Source organism: Balaenoptera musculus, chromosome 17 (genome assembly GCF_009873245.2).
Source record: "Balaenoptera musculus isolate JJ_BM4_2016_0621 chromosome 17, mBalMus1.pri.v3, whole genome shotgun sequence".
Lineage (NCBI taxonomy): Eukaryota > Metazoa > Chordata > Mammalia > Artiodactyla > Balaenopteridae > Balaenoptera > Balaenoptera musculus.
This window is the reverse complement of record NC_045801.1, coordinates 39,618,279-39,641,064: the sequence shown is the minus strand read 5'-3', so window position 1 is coordinate 39,641,064 and position 22,786 is coordinate 39,618,279. Positions and strand designations below refer to the sequence as shown.

General features: G+C 37.4%; 1 protein-coding gene across 5 annotated transcripts in view; it reads left to right on the top strand.

Annotated features, from left to right (window-relative positions):
* CPQ (carboxypeptidase Q) overlaps positions 1 to 22,786 on the top strand; it is a 498,122-nt gene that overhangs the window by 210,731 nt on the left and 264,605 nt on the right. For all 5 annotated transcript variants that reach the window (XM_036830877.1, XM_036830874.1, XM_036830876.1 and 2 more), the window contains exon 4: positions 16,462 to 16,669. In XM_036830877.1, coding sequence (XP_036686772.1) covers positions 16,462 to 16,669 — 208 coding nt within the window. The remainder of the gene's footprint in view (positions 1 to 16,461; positions 16,670 to 22,786) is intronic.

Sequence of the window (22,786 nt, the reverse complement as noted above, 5' to 3'; positions counted from 1 at the left end):
TTAGGTATTACATTTAAATCTTTGATCCATTTTGAGTTAATTTTTGAATATGATGTTAGGTAAGGGTCTCTTCATTCCTTTGCAAGTGGATATCCAGTTTTCCCAGCACCATTTATTGAAAAGTCTGCCCTTTCCCCATTGAATGGTCTTTGCACACTTGCCCAAAATACCATCTATGCAAAGGTCTACTTCGAGGCTCTCTATTCTATCTCATTGGTCTACATGCCTGTCTTTATGTAAGCATAACACTGTTTTGACTGTGGTAGTTTTGTAGTAAGTTTTAAAATCAGGAAGCATGAGTTCTTCAGCTTTAATCTTCTTTTCAAGATTGTTTTGGCTATTCAGGCTCACTGAGATACCATATAAATTTTAGGATGATTTTTTCTATTTCTGCCCAAAACATCCTTGGAATTTTGATAGAGATTGCATTGACTCTGCTAATGGCTTTGGTAGTATTGACATCTTAACAATATTAAGTCTTCTGATTCATGAACATGGAATGTGTTTCCATTTATTTATGTGTTCTTTAATTGCATTCAGCAATGTTTTATAGTTTTTATTGTACAAGTCTTCAACTCTTCGGTTAAGTTAATTCCCAAGTATTCTATTCTTTTTGATGTTATTGTAAGTGGAATTGTTTTTTTCAGCTTGTTCATTGTTTATGTATAGAGATGCAATTGATTTTTGTGTGTTGGTTTTGTATCCTGCTACTTTGCTGAATTCATTTCCAATAGTATTTTTGTGGAATCTTTAGGGTTTTCTACATATAATATGATCTGTGAACAGATATAATTTTACTTCTTTCTTTCTAATTTAGATGCCTTTTATTTATTTATTTATTTTCTTGCCTGGTAGCTCTGGCAAGAACTTCCAGTACTATGTTAAACAGAAATTGCAAGTGTCCTTTTGCCTTGTTCCTGATCTTAGTGAAAAAACTTTCAGTCTTTCACCACTGAGTATGATGTTTGCTGTGGGTTTTTCATATATGGCTTTAGTTATGTTGAAGTAGTTTCCTTCTATTACTATTTTGTTGAGTGTTTTTATCATGAAAGAGCCTTGACATTTGTTATGTTTTTTCTTCATCAAATAAAGTGATCATGTGGGCATTTTCATTCATTCTGTTAATGTGGTATATTACACTGATCGAATTTGTATGTGGAACCATCCTTACATTCTAGGATTAAATCCCATTTGGTCATCGTGCATAATCCTTTTAATATGCTGCTGAATTCTGTTTGCTAGTATTTTGTTGAGGATTTTTGCATCAAAGTTATGAAGGGATATTTGTCGGTAGCTTAATTTCCTTGTAGTGTCTTTACCTGGCTTTGGTATCAGGGTAATGCTGGCTTCATGGAATGATCTAGGAAGTAGTCCCTCCTCTTAAATTTTTTTGGAAATAGTTTGAGAAGGGTTAGTGTTAGTTCTTCAAATGTTTGGTAGAATCCACCATTGAAGCCATCAGTTGGGAGACTTTTTTGATTACTGATTTAATTTTCTTATTAGTTACAGATGTATTCAGATTTTCTATTTCTTCATGATTCAGTCTTGGTAGGTTTTGTGTTTCTAGAAATTTGTCTGTTTCATCTAGGTTATCCAATTTGTTAACATATAATTGTTCATAGTACTCTCTTAAAATCCTTTTTATTTTTGTGCAATTGGTAGTAATGTCCTCACTTTCATTTCTGATTTTAGAAATTTGATTCTTCTCTCTTTATTTCTTAGTCCAGATAGCTAAAGGTTTGTTAATTTTGTTGATCTTTTCAAAGAACTAACTTTTGGTTTCATTGATTTTCTCTGTTGTTTTTCTGTTCTCTGTTTCATTTATCTCTGCTCTAAACTTTATTTTCTTCCTTCTGCTAGCTTTGGGTTTAGTTTATTTTTTACTTTCTAGTTCCTTAAGTTGTAAAGTTAGGTTGCTTTCTGAGATCTTTCTTGTTTTTTAATGTAAGCATTTATAGCTATAATTTTCCCCCTTAGCACTGGTTTTGCTGTGTCCCATAAGCTTCGGTATCTTGTATTTTTGTTTTCTCTCCTCTCTAAATATTTTATAATTTCCCTTGTGATTTTTTTCTTTGATCCAATGGTTGGTTAAGAGTGTGTCATTTACTTTCCACAAATTTGTGAATTTTCAAGTTTTCCTTCTGATATTTATTTCTAACTTTATTTTGCTGTGGTATGTGGAACATACTTTGCATATGTATCTTTTTAAAGCTATTGAGACTCAGTTTTTGGCCTAACATTTGGTCTACCCTGGAAAACACTTCATGTGGACTTGAGAAGAATGTGTATGCTGTTGTTGTGTAGAGTGGTCTGTATATGTCTGTTAGATCTAGTTTCTTTATTGCATTAAGTCCTCTATTTCCTTACTTATCTTCAGTCTGCTTGTTGTCCATTATTGAGAGTTGAGTATTGAAGTCTAAGACTATTATTTTAGAACTGTCTATTTCTACCTTCAATTCTAATTCTGTCAGTGTTTGTTTCATATATACTGATAGTCTGTCATTAGGTGCATACATGTTCATAATTGCCATATCTTCTTCCTGTATCGACCCTTTTATTAATAAATAATGTCCTTCTTTTTCTCTTATAAACTTTTTTTGATTCAAAGTCTATTTTGTGTGATGTTAGTATAGCCACCCCTGTTCTCTTTTGCTTACTATTTGCAAGGAATATCTTTGTCCATTCTTTCACTTTCAATATGTTTGTGTCTTTGGCTTCAAAGTAAGTCTCTTGTAGATAGGAGATGGTTGAATCACTTAAAAGATCAATTTTTCCAATCTTTGTCTTTTGATTAGAGAGTTTAATCCATTGACATTTATAGTAATTGTTGATAAGTAGGGACTTCTGTCATTTTGCTATTTGCTATCTTTATACCTTTTAGCTTTTTTGTCCCTCATTTCCTGCATTACTGTCTTCTTTTATGTTTAGTTTATTATTTTGTAGTGGAATGTTTACATTTCTTTCTCATTTCCTTTTGTTTATATTCTAGAGCTATTTTCTTTGTGGTTACCATGGGGATTACATTTAACATTCTAAAGTTATAACACTAATTTGAATTTAGATTAGCTTAACTTCAGTGACATATAAAAACTGTGTTCCTTTATAGCTCCTTCCCCAACCTTTTTGGTTGTTGATGTTACAAAATTACATGTTCATATATTATGTGCCCCAATACATAAACTGAAAATTATTTTAAATGCATTAGTCTCTTAAATCATATAAGAAACGGACAGTGGAGCTACAATCCATTATTACAATAAAAATAGCTCTAATAATTGCCTATTTATTTATCTTTAGTGTGATCTTTATTTCTTTATATAGCTTCAGGTTACCGTCTAGTGTCCTTTCATTTCACCCTGCAGGACTCCCTTGAGCAGTTCTCGAAGGGCAGGTTTACTCTACCGTCTTCCAAGAATCTTCTATAATGGCTTCTTTCAGTAATTTGGATTTATTTACTTGATATGGAGCTGTATGTTTTTAAAAGGAAAGTTTTAATATTTATAATTTTTAAATATGCAATATACTGATTTTTCTACTTTGGTTGTTGCAAATGTTGGGAATATATTTGGCTGTAAATAAAAGTAAATTTAACTTTTAGTCAGGATTCTTTAGAAAAAGGGAACAAATAGGAGATATATATATATATGTGTGTGTGTATGTGTTCAACAAATATATATACAGAATATATGTATTTGTCGAACACTTAAAAACATGGTAGAAACTATAAATACTTAAAATATGGTAGAAGCTACATGTTCTTGCTGTACAAAGAATAATTAGACATGTTCGAGACTCCTGAGGAGCTCATATGTAGTAGGGGGTGTTTAAACACATGAATATAACAATATCATTAGGATTATAAACAGAAGTATAGAGGGGGAAGCAGGGGTACACAGGAGAGTGAGTCTCCAACTCTGCCTTAGTGGTATTCAAAAGTCTTTACAGAGAAAAGGCTATTTGAATTGATCATTGAAGGAAAATGCCCAGGCATTTTCTTGGTCCTCCTTTAAGGAGAGTGAATCAATGTATTTCTCAGATAAGACTATGCAATGATAAAAGTGTTACAAAAAAAAGGTTCTATGGTCAATTAAGTTTGGGAATGCTTAGTTAGTCAAACATTTTTCTTAACTATGTTACTTCTCAGGGCCTATCAATAACCTAATGTGCTTCGTGACTCCTCAAAACAGGGAAATAATGCTCAATGTTTCATGACTGTATTTCACCACGGAATCTTTTGCCCCTTACAAGGTTTCTTAGACCTAGTATTCTGCAGAAAACACCTTGAGAACATGGCTCTAGTGCTTCCTTCAGTACTTAGCTGATGTTTTATTTTTAATTTTTAAATTTTTAATTTTTTTGATTGAAGTATAGTTGACTTACACTATTGTGTTAGTTTCAGGTGTACAGCATAGTGATTCAGTTTTTTTTTTCCAGATTATATTCTATTATATGTTATTATAAGATATTGGTATAATTCCCTATGCTATACAGTAAATCCTTGTTGCTTATCTATTTTGTATATAGTAGTTTGCATCTGTTAATCCCATACCTCTAATTTGTCTCTCCTTCCCTCCACTTTGGTAGCCATAGTTTGTTTTCTATGTCTGTGAGATCTGTTTCTGTTTTGTATATAGAATCATTTGTGTTACTTTTTACATTCCACATGTGATGATATCATACAGTGTTTGTCTTTCTCTGACTTATTTCACTAGGTATAATGTTCTCTAGGTCCATCTGCGTTGGTGCAAATGGCAATATTTCATTCTTTTTTATGGCTGAGTAATATTCCATTGTGTATGTATCATTGTATGCACATATATATATATATACACACACACACACCACATCTTCTTAAGCCAATTGTCTGTTGGTGGGCATTTGGGTTGCTTCCATGTGTTAGCTGTTGTAAATACTGCTGCTGTGAACATTGAGGTGCATGTATCTTTTCAAATTAGTGCCTTTGTTTTTTCTGGATATATACCCAGGAGGGGAGTTTCTGGATCATATGGTAGTTCTATTTTTAGTTTTTTAAGGAACCTCCATACTGTTTTCCATAGTGGCTGCACCAATTTACATTCCCACCAACAGTGTATTCCCTTTTCTCCACATCCTCTCCAACATTTCTTATTTGTAAACTTTTTGATGATAGCTATTCTATTGGTGTGAGGTGATACCTCATTGTGGTTTTGATTTGCATTTCTCTAATAATTAGCAATGCCCTCCCTCTTTTCTTCTTGCTTAGCCTGGGTAAAAGTTTGTCAATCTTCTTTATCTTTTAAAAAAAAAAGCAGCTCTTGGTTTCATTGATTTCTTTCTATTGTTTTTCTGATCTCTGTTTTATTTATTTCCTCTCTGATCTTTATTATTTCCTTTCTTCTGCTGACTTTAGGGTTCATTTGCTCTCTTTCTGGTAATTATCTTAGGTGGTAGGTTAGGTTGTTTATTTGAGATTCTTCTTTTTCTTGAGGAAAGCCTGTATTGCTATGAACTTCCCTTTTAGAACTGCTTTTGCTGCATCCCATAGATTCTGTAAAGTTGTGTTTTCATTTTCGTTTGTCTTGAGATTTTTTTTTTATTTCTTCTTTGATTTCATCATTGGCCTATTGGTTTTTTAGTAGCATGTTGTTTAGCTTCCACATGTTTGTTCTTTTCTCATTTTTCTTTCTGTAGTTGATTTTTAGTTTCATACTGTTGTGGTCAGAAAAGATGCTTGGTATAATTTCTATCCTTTTACATTTGTTGAGGCTTGTTTTGTGACTCAGTGTGTGGTCTATCCTGGAGAATGTTCCATGCATGCTTTGAAAGAATGTGTCTTCTGTTTTTTGGGGGGTGTAATGTCCTGTAGATATCAATTAAGTCCAACTAGTCTATTGTGTCATTTAGGACCTCTCTTACCTTATTGATTTTCTGTCTGGATGATCTGTCCATTGATGTCAGTAAGGTGTTAAAGTCCTACTATTATTGTATTATTGTCAATTTCTCCCTTTATGTCTGTTAGTATTTGCTTTATATACTTAGGTGCTGCTGTACTGGGTGTATGTATGTTAACAAGTGTAATATCTTCTTGTATTGATCCCTTTATCATTATATAATGCCCTTCTAGTCTTTTTTATGGCCTTGGTTTTAAAGTCTATTTTGTCTGATATGAATATTGCTACCCCCTCTTTTTTGTCATTTCCATTTGCATGAAATGTCTTTTTCCAGCCTCTCACTTTCAGTCTGCGTGTGTCTTTTGCCCTGAAGTGAGTCTCTTGTAGGCAGCATATTGAAGGTTCTTGCTTTTTTTTTTTAATCCACTAAGCCACTCTATATCTTTTGATCAGAACATTTAGTCCATTGACATTTGATGTGATTATTGATAGGTATGTACTATTTTATTCCTTGTTTTCCAGTTGTTTTTGGAGTCTTTCTTTGCTCATTTCTTCTTTTTGTTTTTCCTATTGTGGTTTGATGATTTTCTTTTGTAGTATGCTTCAGTTCCTTTCTTTTTGATTTTTACAAATTTATTGTGGGTTTGGATTTGTTGTTACCATGGGGTTCATGTATGTTGACTCATAACTATATATAGTTGCTTTAAAGTGATCATCATTTAAGTTCAGACACATTCTCAAAGATCTACATTTTTTACTCCCCTCCTCCACATTTTGTGTTTTGGATGTCCTATTTTATATTTTCATGCTTATCCCGTTTACTGTTTATTGTAGTTATAGTCACTTTTACTACTTAAAAAAAAATCTGGCTTACTTAAATGATCTTCAACCCTTAGTCTGTATTCGCCTTTCCTGTTAGGATTTTTCCTTTCCTATGGATTCTTGCTTGATTTCCATTTAGATAAGATCTTTCAACATTTCTTTTAGGGTAGGTTTAGTATTGCTGAATTCTTTTAGATTTTCTTGTCTGACAAATTCTTTATCTCTTCTTCTCTTCTAAATGATAATCTTGCTGGATAGAATATCCTAGGTTGCAGATTTTTCCCTTTCAGGACTTTGAATATATCATGCCACACCCTTCTGGCCCGCCAAGTTTCTGCAGAGAAATCAGCTGATAGCCTTTATGGGGGTTCCCTTGTAAGTGACACTTTGTTTTTCTCTTGCTGTCTTTAGAATTCTCTCTTTAACTTTTGCTATTTTAATTATGATATGCCTTGGTGTGGGTCTGTTTTGGTTCATCTTGTTTGGGACTTTCTGTTCTTCCTATACCTGGATATCTGGTTCTTTCTTTAGGTTTAGGAAGTTTCCAGCCATATTATTTTCAAATACATTTTTGATCCCCTTCTCTCTCTCTTCTCCTTCTGGAACCCCTATTATGTGTAAGTTGGCATATTATCCCAGAGATCTTGTATGTTGCTTTTTTTTTTTTTCATTTTTTTTTCTGTCTGCTCTTCTAATTGGGCGATTTCCCTTATTCTATTTTCCAGATCACTTATTTGTTCTTCTGTTCTTCTGTGTCATTTACTCAGCTATTCATTGCTTCTAGATTGCTTTCTAATCTCAGAAATTGAATTATCTGTTTTTGATTGGGTCATCTTTATAGTTTCTAGTTCCTTGTTACAATGATCTACATTTATATTAATAATCTTTCTTAATTCATTTAGCACTTTTATTACCTCCTTTTTGAGTTCAGCGTCTGGTAGACTGATGATCTCTGTTTCATTATTTAGTTTTTCAGTGTTTTCCCTTGCTCTTTTAACTGGAGTAGTTCCTCTGCCTTTTCATTTTACTCAACTTTCTCTGTCTCTGTGAATTTAGGAGGAATAGTTACCTATTGTGGTCTTGAAGGGGTGTTTTTATGTGGGAGTGTCCCCATGTAGACTGTGTTTATCCAGTGTCTTTGGTGTGAGGGCTGGTTCTGATGTAGACACCAGCCATGTCTTTCCTCAGTGTGTGCTGGCCACCATCACCTTGGTAGGGAGTGTGGTTGGTATTGGAGGATCGAAAGCCTATGCAGCATGTGAGGTGGAACTTTCTCTCTGCTCCATAGCTATTGCTGGCCTGTTGGGGTGGGGTCTGCTCCCCAGTTGCTTGAGCAGAAGTCCTGAGGGTTGGGCTCAAGCAGACCCTGTTCCCTTTGAGTGTGCGTTTTGCCCCAAAGGAGAGTAGTATTGAAGTAAGTGAGGCTTGTGCACTCACAGAGATCTGATGGCATTGCCTGTGTAGGTGTCTGCAGGTCCACTCAGACGCAACCCAAGTTGTGTCCCTTCCCCTGTTGTGGTCATCTAGTACAGTGTCATCTAGGGCAAGGCTGTGGTGTGGAGTGGGTGGGGCTGGAGCATTCACTAGGTGGGGGTTGGGAGTTGGGGCACTGCGGCTGGAGAAGTTGAAGTGGGCTGCTTCATTAGTGCAGACTGAGTTAGCACCAGCACTGGTTGCTGCTGCCCTTCCTGGACCATACCCCACACCCCCTAGCCTCCTCTGCATCTGTAGATTGAGCCTTCTCCCAGGGCCTGTCTGCCCCAGATCCAGTGCCAAGATGTGGTGTGGAGTGGGCAGGGCCGGGGTGTTCACCCCCCTTGGATTCAGGAGAGTGGTGAGGTGGCACCCACCATGCAGAGCTCTCTCCACCCTGTTTGTTGGCAAGCCAGCACCCGCACACTCTTCATGAGTAGAGTCTAGGCTTCTCCAGCCCTTCTCCAGTCCCTGCGGTTCTCCCAGCAGCCAAGAGGGCTTGTCTTCTCCATGTAGGACCCCAAGACTGGGACACCCAGTCTGTCGCTCAACCTACTCAATCCCCAGGGCGAGGGTCTGCCTGTGAAGACCTTCTTTTTCTTTCAGATCCCTCCCAGGTGTGGAGGTCCCAACCCTATGCATTTTTTCCATCCTTACCCAGTTATGTGGAAATCTTTCTTGCAGCTTTGGTTGTATAGGAGTTCTTCTGCCAGTTTCCAGGTAGTTTTCCATGAGAATAATTCCACGTGTAGATGTATTTTTGATGTGTTTGTGGGGGGAGGTGAGCTCCACATCCTCCTACTCTGCCATCTTGATCTGACCTTTGTATGACTATCTGATGCTTTGTTTTAAAAATTTTTTCTTCATGTCAAGAAAGAAATCAACCATTCCTGTTTTTCCCCCAGAGTTTTAATCAAGGATGGACATTAGGGACTTCCCTGGTGGTCCAGTGGTTAAGACTTCACCTTCCAATGCAGGAGGTGTGGGTTCGACCACTGGTTGAGGAGCTAAGATCCCACATGCCTTGCAGACAAAAAAAAAAAACCCAAAACATAAAATATTAGAAGCAATATTGTAAGAAATTCAATAAAGACTTTAAAAATGGTCCACATCAAAAAAAAAAAAAAAAGAATGGATATTAAATAATTCAAATGGCTTTATCTTGTTTCCCTTCTGACAAAATATGCTGTCTAGTTTGTTCAGGCTTTTATAAAAAAAATACTATAGACTGGGGGGGCTTATGAACAACCAACGGTTATTTCTTACAGTTTTGTAGGCTGGGAAGTTCCAAGATCATGGTGCCCGTGCACTAAGTGTCTGGCGAGCACCCACTTCCTAGACGGCTATTTTTTCACTGTAACCTCGTGTGTTGGAAGGAGTGAGGGATCTTTCTGGGGCCTCTTTTATAAGGGTACTAATACCACGCAGGTAGGCTATGTCCTCATGACCTAGTCACTTGCCAAAGACCCCACCTCCTAAAACCATCACCATGTGGGTTAAAATTCCAACATATAAATTTTGGAGGGACACAAACATTCAGTCTATACCATGTGCTATGAGTTACATCTTCAGTTCTGTTCTAATAAGAGGATGTTGGACTCTGAGGGTAATGAGAGATTAGCATAGTTTAACAGAGTTAATAATAGAAACTTAGGATATTTCTGACTGAGAAGACAGAGATCTTGGGTCAGATGATCTTTAAATACTTTCCAGTCCATTTAATCAGAAATGTTTCCCATTGAGGCTTAAACTCAAAACAATATTTAGTTAGTAAAATGGATAGAGCGTTTTGTTGGTTAAATTTACCATCTTCATTTATCAATGATTTCTATGTTGCTCCATATCTTTATCATTATTATCATTTTTATTAAAGAAATTATCTATTGTAACATTTTTGTTATTCCAAGGTAGATTTTCATGTTACTTAATACATAATTCCTTTTAGAAATTGTAAAGATTGGAAGAGCATATAGGAAAAAAACAAATTAAGATGATGAAATAACTGTGCGTTAGCAGAAAATTGTAACTTATACAGAAGAACAAGATCAGAAAGGAAAAAAGGGAACACATATATTTTTGATGATTACTTTAGGTTACAAAATATCTAATAATAATGGAACTAGTATTTATGCAGTACTTTCTAGGTAACAAAATATTAAGTATAAATTTTTTTTAGGTATATTGAATTCTCTTTTCTATTTATTTTATAGGCAGGTCTTTACATTTTTGTGTCAAAGAGAAATTAGCCGAAAAGCCCTTCCTATATGTTGTGGATGTTAAAAAATCACACGGTTTTATTCCTCTAAGCATTTTGACCATCTTCCTTCTGTCTCACAGTCTTGTGGAGCTGGCTGGGTTCCTCTGTTTTGCAAGAAGGTACATCTCTCTGATGCTGTGTCTGTAATAGTCTCCTTACTGACATCTGCCCATGAATATGATATTAAACATGTTGGTTGAGTTTTGCTCATGTGGAGTCTGTCATTAATATGGAATAGAATTCAAGAATTTGACATTTTCTTCTCTCTCTTCTACCATTTCAACTGCATTATAGAAATTAGGAATGAAATTTAGTCCTACCTCCTCTCTCTTGGTCAGGTTATTTTTGTTTTTGTTTTTTATTTTTAACCTGTGGGAGTTGGAAATATTTCAGGGTTTCCTTTTTTGAGAAATTATGGTATAAATGAATCCTTTTGCTTTTGTATTCTTCATGACAGTATAAATGCCTGAGATCAATTTACTCTTATTGTTGTTAATGACAGTATAAAAGTCTGAGATGAATTTACTTTTAAAGTACTAGATCTAAAAAAATTTAATAAAGTCAATTGTAATTTTTCCAAGAGAGTTATTTTCAATCAAACTGATTTTTAAAACAAACAAGCCTTTCTGTTAAACAGAATAGGTGCTCTTTTAACCATCCAAATAAGGAAGTTATAAAAAACCTCTCATAGAAACAAGAGACTATAGCTTCAGAAGCTCCCAGTCCTCACAGTCATTCCCACCTCTAGACTCTTTCTTTAGGAAACATTCCAAGACTTCACTGTGTTGTGAATAATTTTTACTTCAGTCAATGTGTTCTATGCCCCTGTGAAAACCTACATATTCCTCAGTAAGGATACATAATTTTCCTCCTGTTGGATATTTAACATCACAAGCTGACACCCAGTTCCAGTGGCTGATTTGAGCTTTGCAAATTTTGAAGTGCTCAGAAACAAAGTGCCTGGTATCTTTTATAAAGCGCTAGTGAAGTGACTAGCATTAAGGGAGTTTGACTGATGTGTGGTAATCAGGTGGGAAATGTCAAACGTATTTGTTTAAACCTTGCACTTATTTTATGTAGATAAAAGGCAATATTCAGCTGACTTCAAATTATATCACTTTACAAAACATACACAAGAAATTTAGTAAAATTTGAAAAGCTTATTAAGGCTTACGGTGTCCATGTTCATTTTATATTTTGGGTATACTCTCTTGCAAGCACAGAGACCAGCAGGCTTTGTTTTCATACATCTCATAAACCAGAGCCATAGAAGCATGATTTTTGAATGAAAAAGATACCAGGATTTTCCTCTTAAAGAGAAATCTGGAACCTTAAGATTTTTATTTTGATTTTTTACATTAGAAGTTTTATTGGGGTAAATTCACAAACCATACAATTTACCATTTTAACACACACAGTTTGGTGTTTTTTAGTATATTCAAAGAGTTGTGCAAACACCATCACTGTCTAATTTTAGTTTAGAACATTTTCATCATCCTGAAAAGAAATCCCTAACAGTTAGCATTCACTTCCCATTTCCCTGTCCCTTCCAACAGTGCAAGGCAACCTAAAATTTACTTTCTACCTCTGTGAATTTGCCTATTCTGAACATTTCTTGTAAGTGGAATTTTACAACATGTGGTCTTGTGTGACGGGCTTCTTTCACTTAGGAAAGAAGTGAAAGAAGGTTCAAGGTTTTCAAGGTTTGTTCATGTTGTAGCATGTTTCAGAACATTATTTTTTTTATTGCTGAATACTATTCCATTGTATAGATATACCAAATTTGTTTATCTACTCATCAGTTGATGGACGTTAGGGTTGTTTCCACCTTTGGACTATTCTGAGTAGTGCTATAAACATATGTGTGCCAGTTTACATTTAGGTCTGTGATTCATTTTGAATTTTTTTGTGTGTGATGTAGGGGTGTGACTTCACTCTTTTTCATGTGGGTATCTGGTTGGCCCCAGCACCATTTGTGGAAACACTGTTTTATCCCCATTGAATTATCTTGGCCCCCTCGTTGAAAATGAATTGACCAATCTTATAAACTTTATTTCTGTATTCTGAATTCTATTTTATTGATCTATGTGTCTATCCTTATACCAGTACCACTTTTTTAATTACTGTCGATTTGTAGTATGTTTTTAAATTTAGAAGTGTGAGTCCACCAATTTTGTTCTACTTTTTCAACTTGTGTTGGTTATTTTAAGTCCCTTCCTTTTCCATATGAATTTTAGAATCAGCTTGTAAATTTCTTCAAAAAAGGCAGGTGGAATTTTGAGAAGAATTGCACGGAATCTGTAAATCAATTTGGGGAGCATTACCATCTTAAGAATGTAAAGTCTAATAATCCATAAACATGGGGCACTTTTCAATACATTAGGATCTTCTTTAATTTATTTAAACAACATTTTGTAGTTTTCATTGTACGAATCTTGCACTTTTTTTTTTTTTAAGAAGGAAGCTCCTTTTTTTTTTTTTTTAATAATTCTTTATTTTATTTATTTATTTTTGGCTGTGTTGAGTCTTCGTTTCTGTGTGAGGGCTTTCTCCAGTTGCGGCAAGCGGGGACCACTCTTCATCGCGGCGCGCGGGCCTCTTCACTATCGTGGCCTCTCTTGTTGTGGAGCACAGGCTCCAGACGCGCAGACTCAGTAGTTGTGACTCACGGGCCTAGCTGCTCCACGGCATGTGGGATCTTCCCAGACCAGGGCTCGAACCCGTGTCCCCTGCATTGGCAGGCAGATTCTCAACCACTGCGCCACCAGGGAAGCCCCTTGCACTTCTTTTGTTAAATTTATTTGTAGTATTTTATTCTTTTTGTTGCTAATGAAAATGCAATTGTTACTTAATTTTCAGATTGTTCATTGCTACTGTGTTGCTACTACACTGTATTGTTTATTACTGCTGTGCAATTGATTTTTGTGTATCGATATTGTATCCTGCAACTTTGCCGAGCTTGTTAATTAGTTATAATAGTTTTTTGTGTGTGTGCATGTGGATTCCTTAGGATTTTCTTTATACGTGACCATTTGTGGACAGAGATAGTTTTACTTCTGTTTCCCACCTTCATTTCTTTTATTTCTTTTTCTTGTCTGATTTTCCTGGCTCGAACCTCCAGTACAACATTGAATAGAAGTGGGCAGAGCAGACATCCTAGCCTTGTTTCTGATCTCAGGGGAAAAATATTCAGTCTTCTACCACTATGTATGACGTTAGCTGTGGGTTTTTCATAGATACCTTTTATTAGGTTGAGGAAGTTCCCTCCCATTCAAAGTTTGTTGAGTGTTTTTATTATGAAGGAGCGTTAGATTTTGTTGAAGACTTCGTCAGCATCTATCGAGATGATCACGTGGTTTTTGTCCTTTATTATATTATTATAATACACTACACTGATTGACTTTTTGATGTTAAATCAACCTTGCATTTCTGGAATAAATACCACTTGGTGATGGTGTAAAATTCTTTTCATATGTTACTGTATCAATTTGTTTGTATTTTGTTGATTTTGTTTTTTGCATTTATATTCATAAGAGATATTGGTCTATAGTTTTCTTTTCTTGTACTGTCTTTGTCTAGTTTTGTTCTTATTAATAGTGGCCTTGTAGAATGAGTTGGAAAGTGTTCCCTCCTCTTGTATTTTTTCGAAGACTTTGTGAAGGATTGGTATTAATCTTTAAATGTTCTTGTTTTGATTTTTTATGGCTTCCTTTGTAGTTTACCATTTGCTATTGTTAAATGCAAGTGGGGCTTGTAAGTGGGGCCAGGAAGGTGATGTTTATGGTGATCATCTCCTGTAGGACAATTGACAGTAAAAATACAGGACTCTAAATAGAACTGTTGAGTCTTCACTCTGCCTACTTCTACTGAACAATGCTGAATACTCAACCACTGGAGAACATGCTTAATTGTAGAAACAAATTAGAAGCTTTTTATATCTTGAATTCAGAACCACAGTTGGAAAATGCCATTTTCCTCAGTGGAGCCATTGGTGTATGCCCAATTCACTGTCCCCAAATTAAGAAGTCTTACCTGTAACTTATTAGTACCAATTTGTTTAGAAACATTATTTAAAAGAGCCTATTGAGAGGTGTTACACTGACCTCCTTTTGAGTCAGAGAGCCTGAGAACAAGGAGAGTTTGTTGAATCCTAGACATCACGTAAGGTAATATGAATAATAAATATTTAGATTGTCTTCCTACATGTTTCAAAATACTTTTGGTCATTAACCACTCTACCAACTCAGTGGGGAAAATTAACACTGAAGAAATAATAATAACAACTAATGTTTGCTAAGTAATTCCTATATGCCAAGCACTTTAAAATCCTTTATATATACTATCTCTTATATTCCTCATAGCAATCTTATGAGGTCAATGCTAATATTATTCTCTACTTTTCAGATGTGGAAACTCAGAAACAGAGAGGTAATCTACGTTGCTTGGTGTCAGATAGGTGGAGAATAGTAGAGCCAGGATTTGACCTAGGTTATGTGACTCCATAGCCTACCCTAAACCGGAAGTTAGAGTGGATTAGGCATATTCCAGAACAGGGATTCAGATTCAGGGTTTCTGTTTTATAAGTTTTGAATTTATAAGTCATTTGTCTCTCTCTAATGAAGAATATAATTTTCAGTCAGCAGTTAAGAAATGTCCATAAAGGATGTATTTAGATGGTCTAAGTCTAAGGACTTGAGATTACACACTCTCTCTCTGTGGGGTTAATGTGATAGATAAGTTAGTATAATAAATATTTAACATTTATTAAGGGCTTACTATGTTCCAGGGTAAGTTATTTATTTGTATAAGTTAACTAAATTTGCAAAATAACTATGAAATAGGTATTATAATTACCATCGCCAATCATAGCTGAAGCCACTGAAGCAAAGACGTGTAACTTGCCCAAGGCCAATTAGCAATAAGTAGCACAGCTCAGATTTGAACCCAGACAGTCTTGCTCCAGAACCTGTATTCTTAATCACTTTGTCATGCAGTTTCTCTAAGTCAGTAAATAGTCACCTGATACACGGTCACAGCAATAACAGTCACACCGAGAAATCAGTGATAAGACTGGATCATTGTGTTTATGCACATGCAGATTGGAGTCACTTGTACAGGAGAGAAATGTGTTATGGCTCAAAGGAGGAAAAAAGGCTTTTCTCTGAATATGAGACAACCTGAAACGAGTATGGAAGTACAAAAGGAAAACTTAATTTGGAAAGGGAGGCTGTTAGCTTGTGCTTCCACAGAAGACGGGAACAGACTGATGGGATATGGTGAGCGCTCAGAAGCTGTGATCCTGAGTGAGTTGTGGTGGTGTGGTTTGGAGTTTTACCTCAGAGGTAAAAGGGGACAGTTTGAAAGAACAGTTTTAGAAAGTGAATTTGATAAACTCAATTAGCATGGGGAGAGGTTGAATCAATAGTAGATTAATATAAACTTCAATTACAAGTGTTTCTAGTGATGTAAGAAGCATCTGGAAATTAGCTGAAAAAACTTGACCATTTAGGGTGATATTTCCCCCTTAATGCCAAAATCATAATAGTTTTCTTTTTCTTGTGGCAGTGAAATCACAGCCCTGGGTTTATCTGGAACTTTTCTTCCTGGGAATCCAAACATTTCCCCAGATGTTGTTCTATGGTTTTCGTACACAGTGTTCTACCCCTATGCAGGGTCACATATGCAGACCTCTGTGTTTGGGTGGGAAGAGAGTAGCTCTCGAGCCAGTCAGTGACCAGAGAGCTGGTTGTACCTGGGCCAGTTTTCTTCCAGACGTGTGGGCCTTCTAGTCTGCAGCCTAGACTTCATGTAATGAAGTAATAAACTTCATGTAATGTTTTCAATGAAATTATTTTTAAATTGAAGTTTCTAAGTTATTTTTATCAAAAACAAAAATTACATTCGCAACAAAAGCAAGTAAACCAATATTGCCCACCCTTTCCCTTCCTCACATGAAAACAAAGATCAGTGAAAGTCTTTTAAAAAATACTTTTGGTCCATTTCCACTTTCAAGGTAACCTGGTGGCTTCTTTTCTCAAGCCCTCACACAGGTATTCAGGAATACCAGGATGGTGTGCCAAAGATCCCAACAGCTTGTATTACGGTGGAAGATGCAGAGATGATGTCAAGAATGGCTTCTCGTGGGAGCAGAATTGTCATTCAGCTGAAGATGGGGGCAAAGAACTACCCGGATGCTGATTCCTTCAACACTGTAGCAGAGATCATTGGTAGCAAGTATCCGGAGCAGGTGAGTGAAGGCAAGGGATGGGCTGTCTGGGAATAAGGTGTTGTGGTCAAGTTTTAGTTTTTAGAGACAGTTTAGGAAAGAGAGAATGAGTCTGCAGAGATGGTCTTCATCGACTCCTTAAAGGCAGACACTTTTTTTTTTTTTCCTTCAAACGTTTACTACTTTGACCGAAGAAGGGCAGGACTAACTGAAGGGCAGAATATGATCCACTGTGTGGAAATTCAACTCCGAATAGTTGAGGGCAGTATTTGTCCATATGTGTTGTATTTCTTCCATTTGGAGCCAGCTTGGCATTTGAGGTCATACCAATAGTTGATAGCATGCTTATCGTGTGACTTATCTTCCTTCATCCTTTCAAAGCTCTGTGAAGTAAGTCTATTTTCTTCATTTTGCAGGTGAGGAAATTAACCTAAAGGAAACTCACTTGCCTAAGGTCCATACAGCTAGTAAATGGCTGAGAAAGGACTCAAACCCAGGACCTTGTGAATATTAATCCAAGCTGTAGACCACAGTTTATGTGAAATCTTTAGAGGGTTTGTTTTTTTTTTTTGGAAACTTCAAATAGTCTTAGATGTGTTATTCAAACTGTATACTAGCCAAAGCTTAAATGACTTCAGCAAGTTACTTATTCTCTAACTCTTAGAGAATTTATCTACAAAGAAGGGGATGGTGTATGTAAGGAACAGGATTACTATGAGGGCTAGACTAGATAATGCATATCTGATAGCCTCCTACTCTAGTGTTTGTCGCATCACATGCACTCATTGAATGTCATGTCAGTTTACTTCCTATGACATCAAGTGTACAAAAGATGGTTTTCATAAGGTTTCTGGTACAAACCTTCTTTATTAGTAGTTATTGAAATTCTGAAAATAGCACTTAAAAATATAGCTGTTTGGGCAGTTCAGACTTGTATTTTGTTTAAGAACGTCAGTGGGATGAAGGAACAGGCACATAGTAATGGAGAAACAGTCCTTCTGCACGTGTCCTGACTCAGGGCCTCTCTCACACTTAAAGGGTTGTGCTGCAGTAAAGATGCGTTTTACGTTTTGGGACCCTTTTCTCCCTTCCTAAATGACCTGCTCCCTGGACCTGGGCATGCATCAACCCTGGGGTTACGGCCGCAGGGATAACAGAAAAGCAAGATCTCAGTAGGACCATGGAGGGTCAGACAGTGTAGAGAAACTGTAGTTTTAAACGTTGGGAAAACAAATAAGCCCAGCCCCTTGTCTCTTTAGGAAACCGAGAACAACAGAAGAGCCAAGAGTCCACGTTTCAGGTACTGAGTAGTCAGAACCCTTAGAGTGTAATCCCTAGTCCAGGGTGGGAGGAGGTTAGGATGATATATTATCAGTTGTCTGGATGGGCAGGCTGATTCTGGCCTAAGGGTGGGTGGCAAGGTGAGAGTGAGTTATTGGAACCTTAATTGGAAACGGCCAGTGGGTGTCCAGGTCTGAGGTCAAAGCATTAAAACAGAGGTGTTCTCGGGCTGCAGCAGCTGCAGGGTTGAGGTAGTGCTGGCTCAGAGCTTCCCAGGAACCGCCGGCATCTTCCAGCTGAGCGTGCTCGGCCCTCCTCCTCAGCCCTGCATGACTGTTTTTCCAATCAGTTTTATTGAGGTATAATTTACATAAAATAAACTTACCAAATTTAAGAGTATAATTCGATGAGTGTTGAAAAATGTAATCCAGTAATGTAAGCACAGTCATAGCAGAGAGTATTTTCATCACCCCAGATGTTCCCTTGTGCCCCTTTGCAGTCCATCTCCTCCTCTACTCCCCTGTCCCCTGGGCACCACTGCTCTGCTTTCTGGAACTATAGCTTTTTCTTCTCTAGAATTTCATATAGGGAGAATCATGTAAGTGGAGTCTTTCGGGCTGGCTTCTCTCACTCAGCGTAATGCTTTTGAGGTTTATCCGTGTTGCCGTATCTGCTGTCCATTCCTTTATACTGCTGGGTAATATTTCACAGCACCACCTCAACCCTCCAGCTGCTGCAGCCCGAGACACATTTCACAGTGTGTTTATCCATTCACCGGTGATGATGGACATTTGGGTGGTTTCTAGTTTTTGACTGTTATGAATAAAGTGTCTGTGAACATTCTTGTATAAAAGTCTTCCTATGGCCGTATGTTTTCATTCCTCCTTGGGTAAGTGCCTAGAGGTGGAATTGTGGGGCTGGCCTGAATCTTAAGCACCCTAATCTCTGTCAAGATGCTTCAACCTCTGTATTCTATGGGGGTAGCGCCTTCTCCGGGAGAGTGATGGACAATTTCAGAGCTGTCCCAGGAATCAGGATTAAACTTTTACCTCTATCATAACATTGCACAGCATTCCAAGAGTTAGTTATAAATACCTTGTTGCCTACATGTAAAAGATAGAAGATTAACAAAAGGTCTCCCACAAAGAAGTTGCAGCATCACTTGCCCGGAAGGAATGTGGGTGAGTGCAGTGAAGTGAAGTCCATGTGTTTGTGTTTGGGGGGGGAATCTGCCTTACAACCTGCCTGGAACCACAGGGCATGTCTAGACCATGAAGGGAAGTGGAAAGCGTGTGTTCTCCCCTCCAGGTGTGAGGTGAGTTAATGAACCTTAGTAAGCACCGTCCATCCCTGATAAAGCCTCCTCTGGGAACCCTCCCCTCATCCCACCATTTTATGCCATTGTTATGCTGTCATCTCCCACCAGAACTTGTAGATGCCCTGAGCATTCTGTTTACCTTCTTTTCTCTTTTTCCCTAATGCCTATCCCAGAACTTGGCATGCAGTAGCTTCTCAATGCATATTTTAATTCAGTAAAATGAAGAGAAGAATAAAGGAAGAGAACAAGTAGAAGATTTTCTTAGTCTCTATTCTCTTTAAATCCAGAAGTTTTCCTGCCCATCTGGAACATTGGTTGTCCATTGGCACATTGGACATCACCCATGAATGCAGCTCTGTGTGGCTAAACTTGAGTCCATCAACTCCCTCACACCTAACACCTCGCCTTGGTTTCTTGTCTCTGTTAAAGGAACCGTATTTACCTATCAATCAGCATGTTCAGAAACTTCAAGTTGTTTTTCATTCTCTCCTCGTTACTATCCTACAGTCAGGAGCCATATCCTATTCAGTCTACTTTCAGCCTATTTAAAAAAAAAAACAAAATCTGTTCCTGTCCTGTCTTTACTGTCATTACTGTTGTAATTCAGGCCCTTGCTATTTCCCTCCTGACTTTCTTTTCTTCTGTTCTCTTTCTGCTTCTGCATTTTTGCAATGCAGTTCAGTTATCTTTTAAAACACCGATCTCAAAATGGTGTTTCCATGCTGTCAGGTCCCCTCTCCTGTTCCCTATAAGATAAAGGTTATGATCTAGGTAAATGCTGAGGCAAGTGACCAGAGGTGAAGAAGACGGAAGAAAAGAGACCATGAAGGGGGGCGTTTGGGGGGGTGAAATAGGAGGCAGTTATGATTAAATAATATAGTACAATTTATAAATGAGCAGAAAATTAGAATGAAGAAAGAGGGAAAGGAAGTGTATGATGGAGATTCAGTACCAACTGAAAGACTCATTCTTTCATTGGCTAGTGAGTGAGTTCAGCTCTCCTAAACTCTGACAAACTTTTCTAAAATCATTCAACTTTATTTTTAATTATAAGTATGCTGAATGACATAAACGTTGGTCTTGATAGTTTAGGTTGACTGACTCATCCCTGACACGTCCTTGCTACCTTGCTCCTTTTTATACTAAAGAATAGTGCTGAATAATGCTGAGCAAACTAGATGCAGTGGAAATTATTTCTAAAAATGAAGAGGAACCCAGAAATCCCACTCTTAGGCATATATCCAGAGAAAACCATAATTCAAAAGGATGCATGCACCCTGATGTTCACTGCAGCACTATTTACAATAGCCAGGACATGGAAGCACCTAAATGTCCATCAACAGAGGAGTGGATAAAGAAGGTGTGGTACATATATACAGTGGAATATTAGCCATAAAAAGCAACGATATAGTGACATTTGCAGAGACGTGGATGGGCCTAGAGACTGTCATACAGAGTGAAGTAAGTCAGAAAGAGAACAACAAATATCGTATAATATCACTTATGTGTGGAATCTAGAAAAATGGTAGAGATGAACTTATTTGCAAAGCAGAAATAGAGTCACAGATGTAGAGAACAAACTTACGGTTGCCAAGGGGGAAAGGGGGGATGGGATGAATTGAGAGATTGGGACTGACATATATACACTACTATATATAAAATAGATAACTAATTAGAACAGACTGTATAGCACAGGGAACTCTACTCGGTGCTCTGTGGTACCCTAAATGGGAAGGAAATCTAAAAAAGACTGCATATGTGTATACGTATGACTGATTCACTGTGCTGTACAGCAAGAAACTAACACAACATTGTAAAGCAACTATACTCCAATAAAAATTAATAAAAATATTTTTTTAATATAAAAATAAAAATGAAGAGGATATGTTGAAATCACCATTATTCTTCCTGCAGCCGAGTGTCCTGGGTGACTTGAAAGTGAGCTAATGCTCAGGCAGTGGCTGATATCTTCGGTGGTGACGCCCAGCATAACCCCTTACATGCACAGCACATTGATGAAAGGGAAGCAGTTAACACATAAAGAATCCTTCTGATTTGGCCTGAGATCCATGGACAACATGTGGTGAATTTCAGCTCTGGAAAAGTGAATATGTGATTAACAAAGCATTAACATATTTCAGAACCCTACTGCCATAATCCAGACATAAGCCTTGACTGAATTAACCACAGGCTTTTAAAAAATGCCAATCATACAAATACTTTATTGGGTTTCAATAAGTGAAAAGGCAGAATAAGGGTATTATAGACATAAATCCTACCCTCTTCTTAAAACCCCACGAGCTGGCTCCTCCAGGCACGGAATTCTCTCTTCACCTCTTCTGAAACTGCTCCTCTGTGATTTGGGCATGTTGTGCAGGATTCAGCAGACCTTGAACACTTAGAGGGGGTGCATTTCACTGGGGGAAAGCAGGCCTCTGGAAGCCCTGACGTTAGGCTTTGCAACTCCTTTCTCTCAGACAGCTTTTTCCCTGGGAAATCATTGTATCTGTGAGGCCCATCCATGGTTGAGAATGAGTCTGAGAGGGTGGGAACGAGAGTTCTTTGACTTCTGAGCTGATCCTCCCTGGCACTAAAATTGCTGTCTTATTCTACTACCACTTATTAAAGAGATAATTTGCATTGGAAAATTTATAGGAAACTTGTTGCCATCCATGAATAGGTTTTATTTTTTATTGAATCAATAGAGGGTATCCTACCTCTTAGAACAGTCTTAGACAGGCAGAGACAGACAGGTAAGGATCTTAGCAATTTAGTACCAATTCCCTGACTTTCAGATGAGGAAACTGAATCTGAGTGACCTGACCAAGGAGACACAACAAATGCCTGATAGGACACATCTGGAATGTGACTCTAGATTTTCTGACTCCCATTTCTTTCTACCTCAAAGATACTCCATTGTGCCTGGGCACACTTTAGCTGGATGGATAGCGTTTAAATCTGTGGGATTTTGTTGATTCAGGATTCAAGTCATGCTAACCCTACTAAGTCATTACTTGTGTCTTTCTCTTGTGCTTTTTCCTCTGATATCGCTTTCCTAGGCACGAAGAACTCTCAAATATACTATCCCTTGTTGTCTCACAGCTTCGTTAGAGCACCCATGAGGGTTGTTACCTGGGAAACCCACCGGTGCTTGGTCCATTCCTCCTACTCATCCTCTCTCCATCAAGTCTGATTTTGGGTCTCATTCCTCTTTAGCTCCTTGTCCCTTTGGAAGAGGGTCTGATGGATGCATCACTTCTCCGGTGTTAGTGACGCTTTATGATGCCCTCTTCCCCTGTGCCCCTGTGCATACACCTTCACCCTCACCAATCAGGTAACCAGGTGTTTTCTGTTTTAGCAAAGGACCACAAACAAAGCCAAAATAGATCTACTCCCAATCACATCATTTAAAAAACACTTTTTATTTGGAAATAATTTTAGGCTCCCAAGAACTTGCAAAAATAGTGCAGAAAGCTTGGGTGTATCCTTTGACCAGCTTCCCCAGTGATGACATCTTACGGAACTATGGCACATTAACC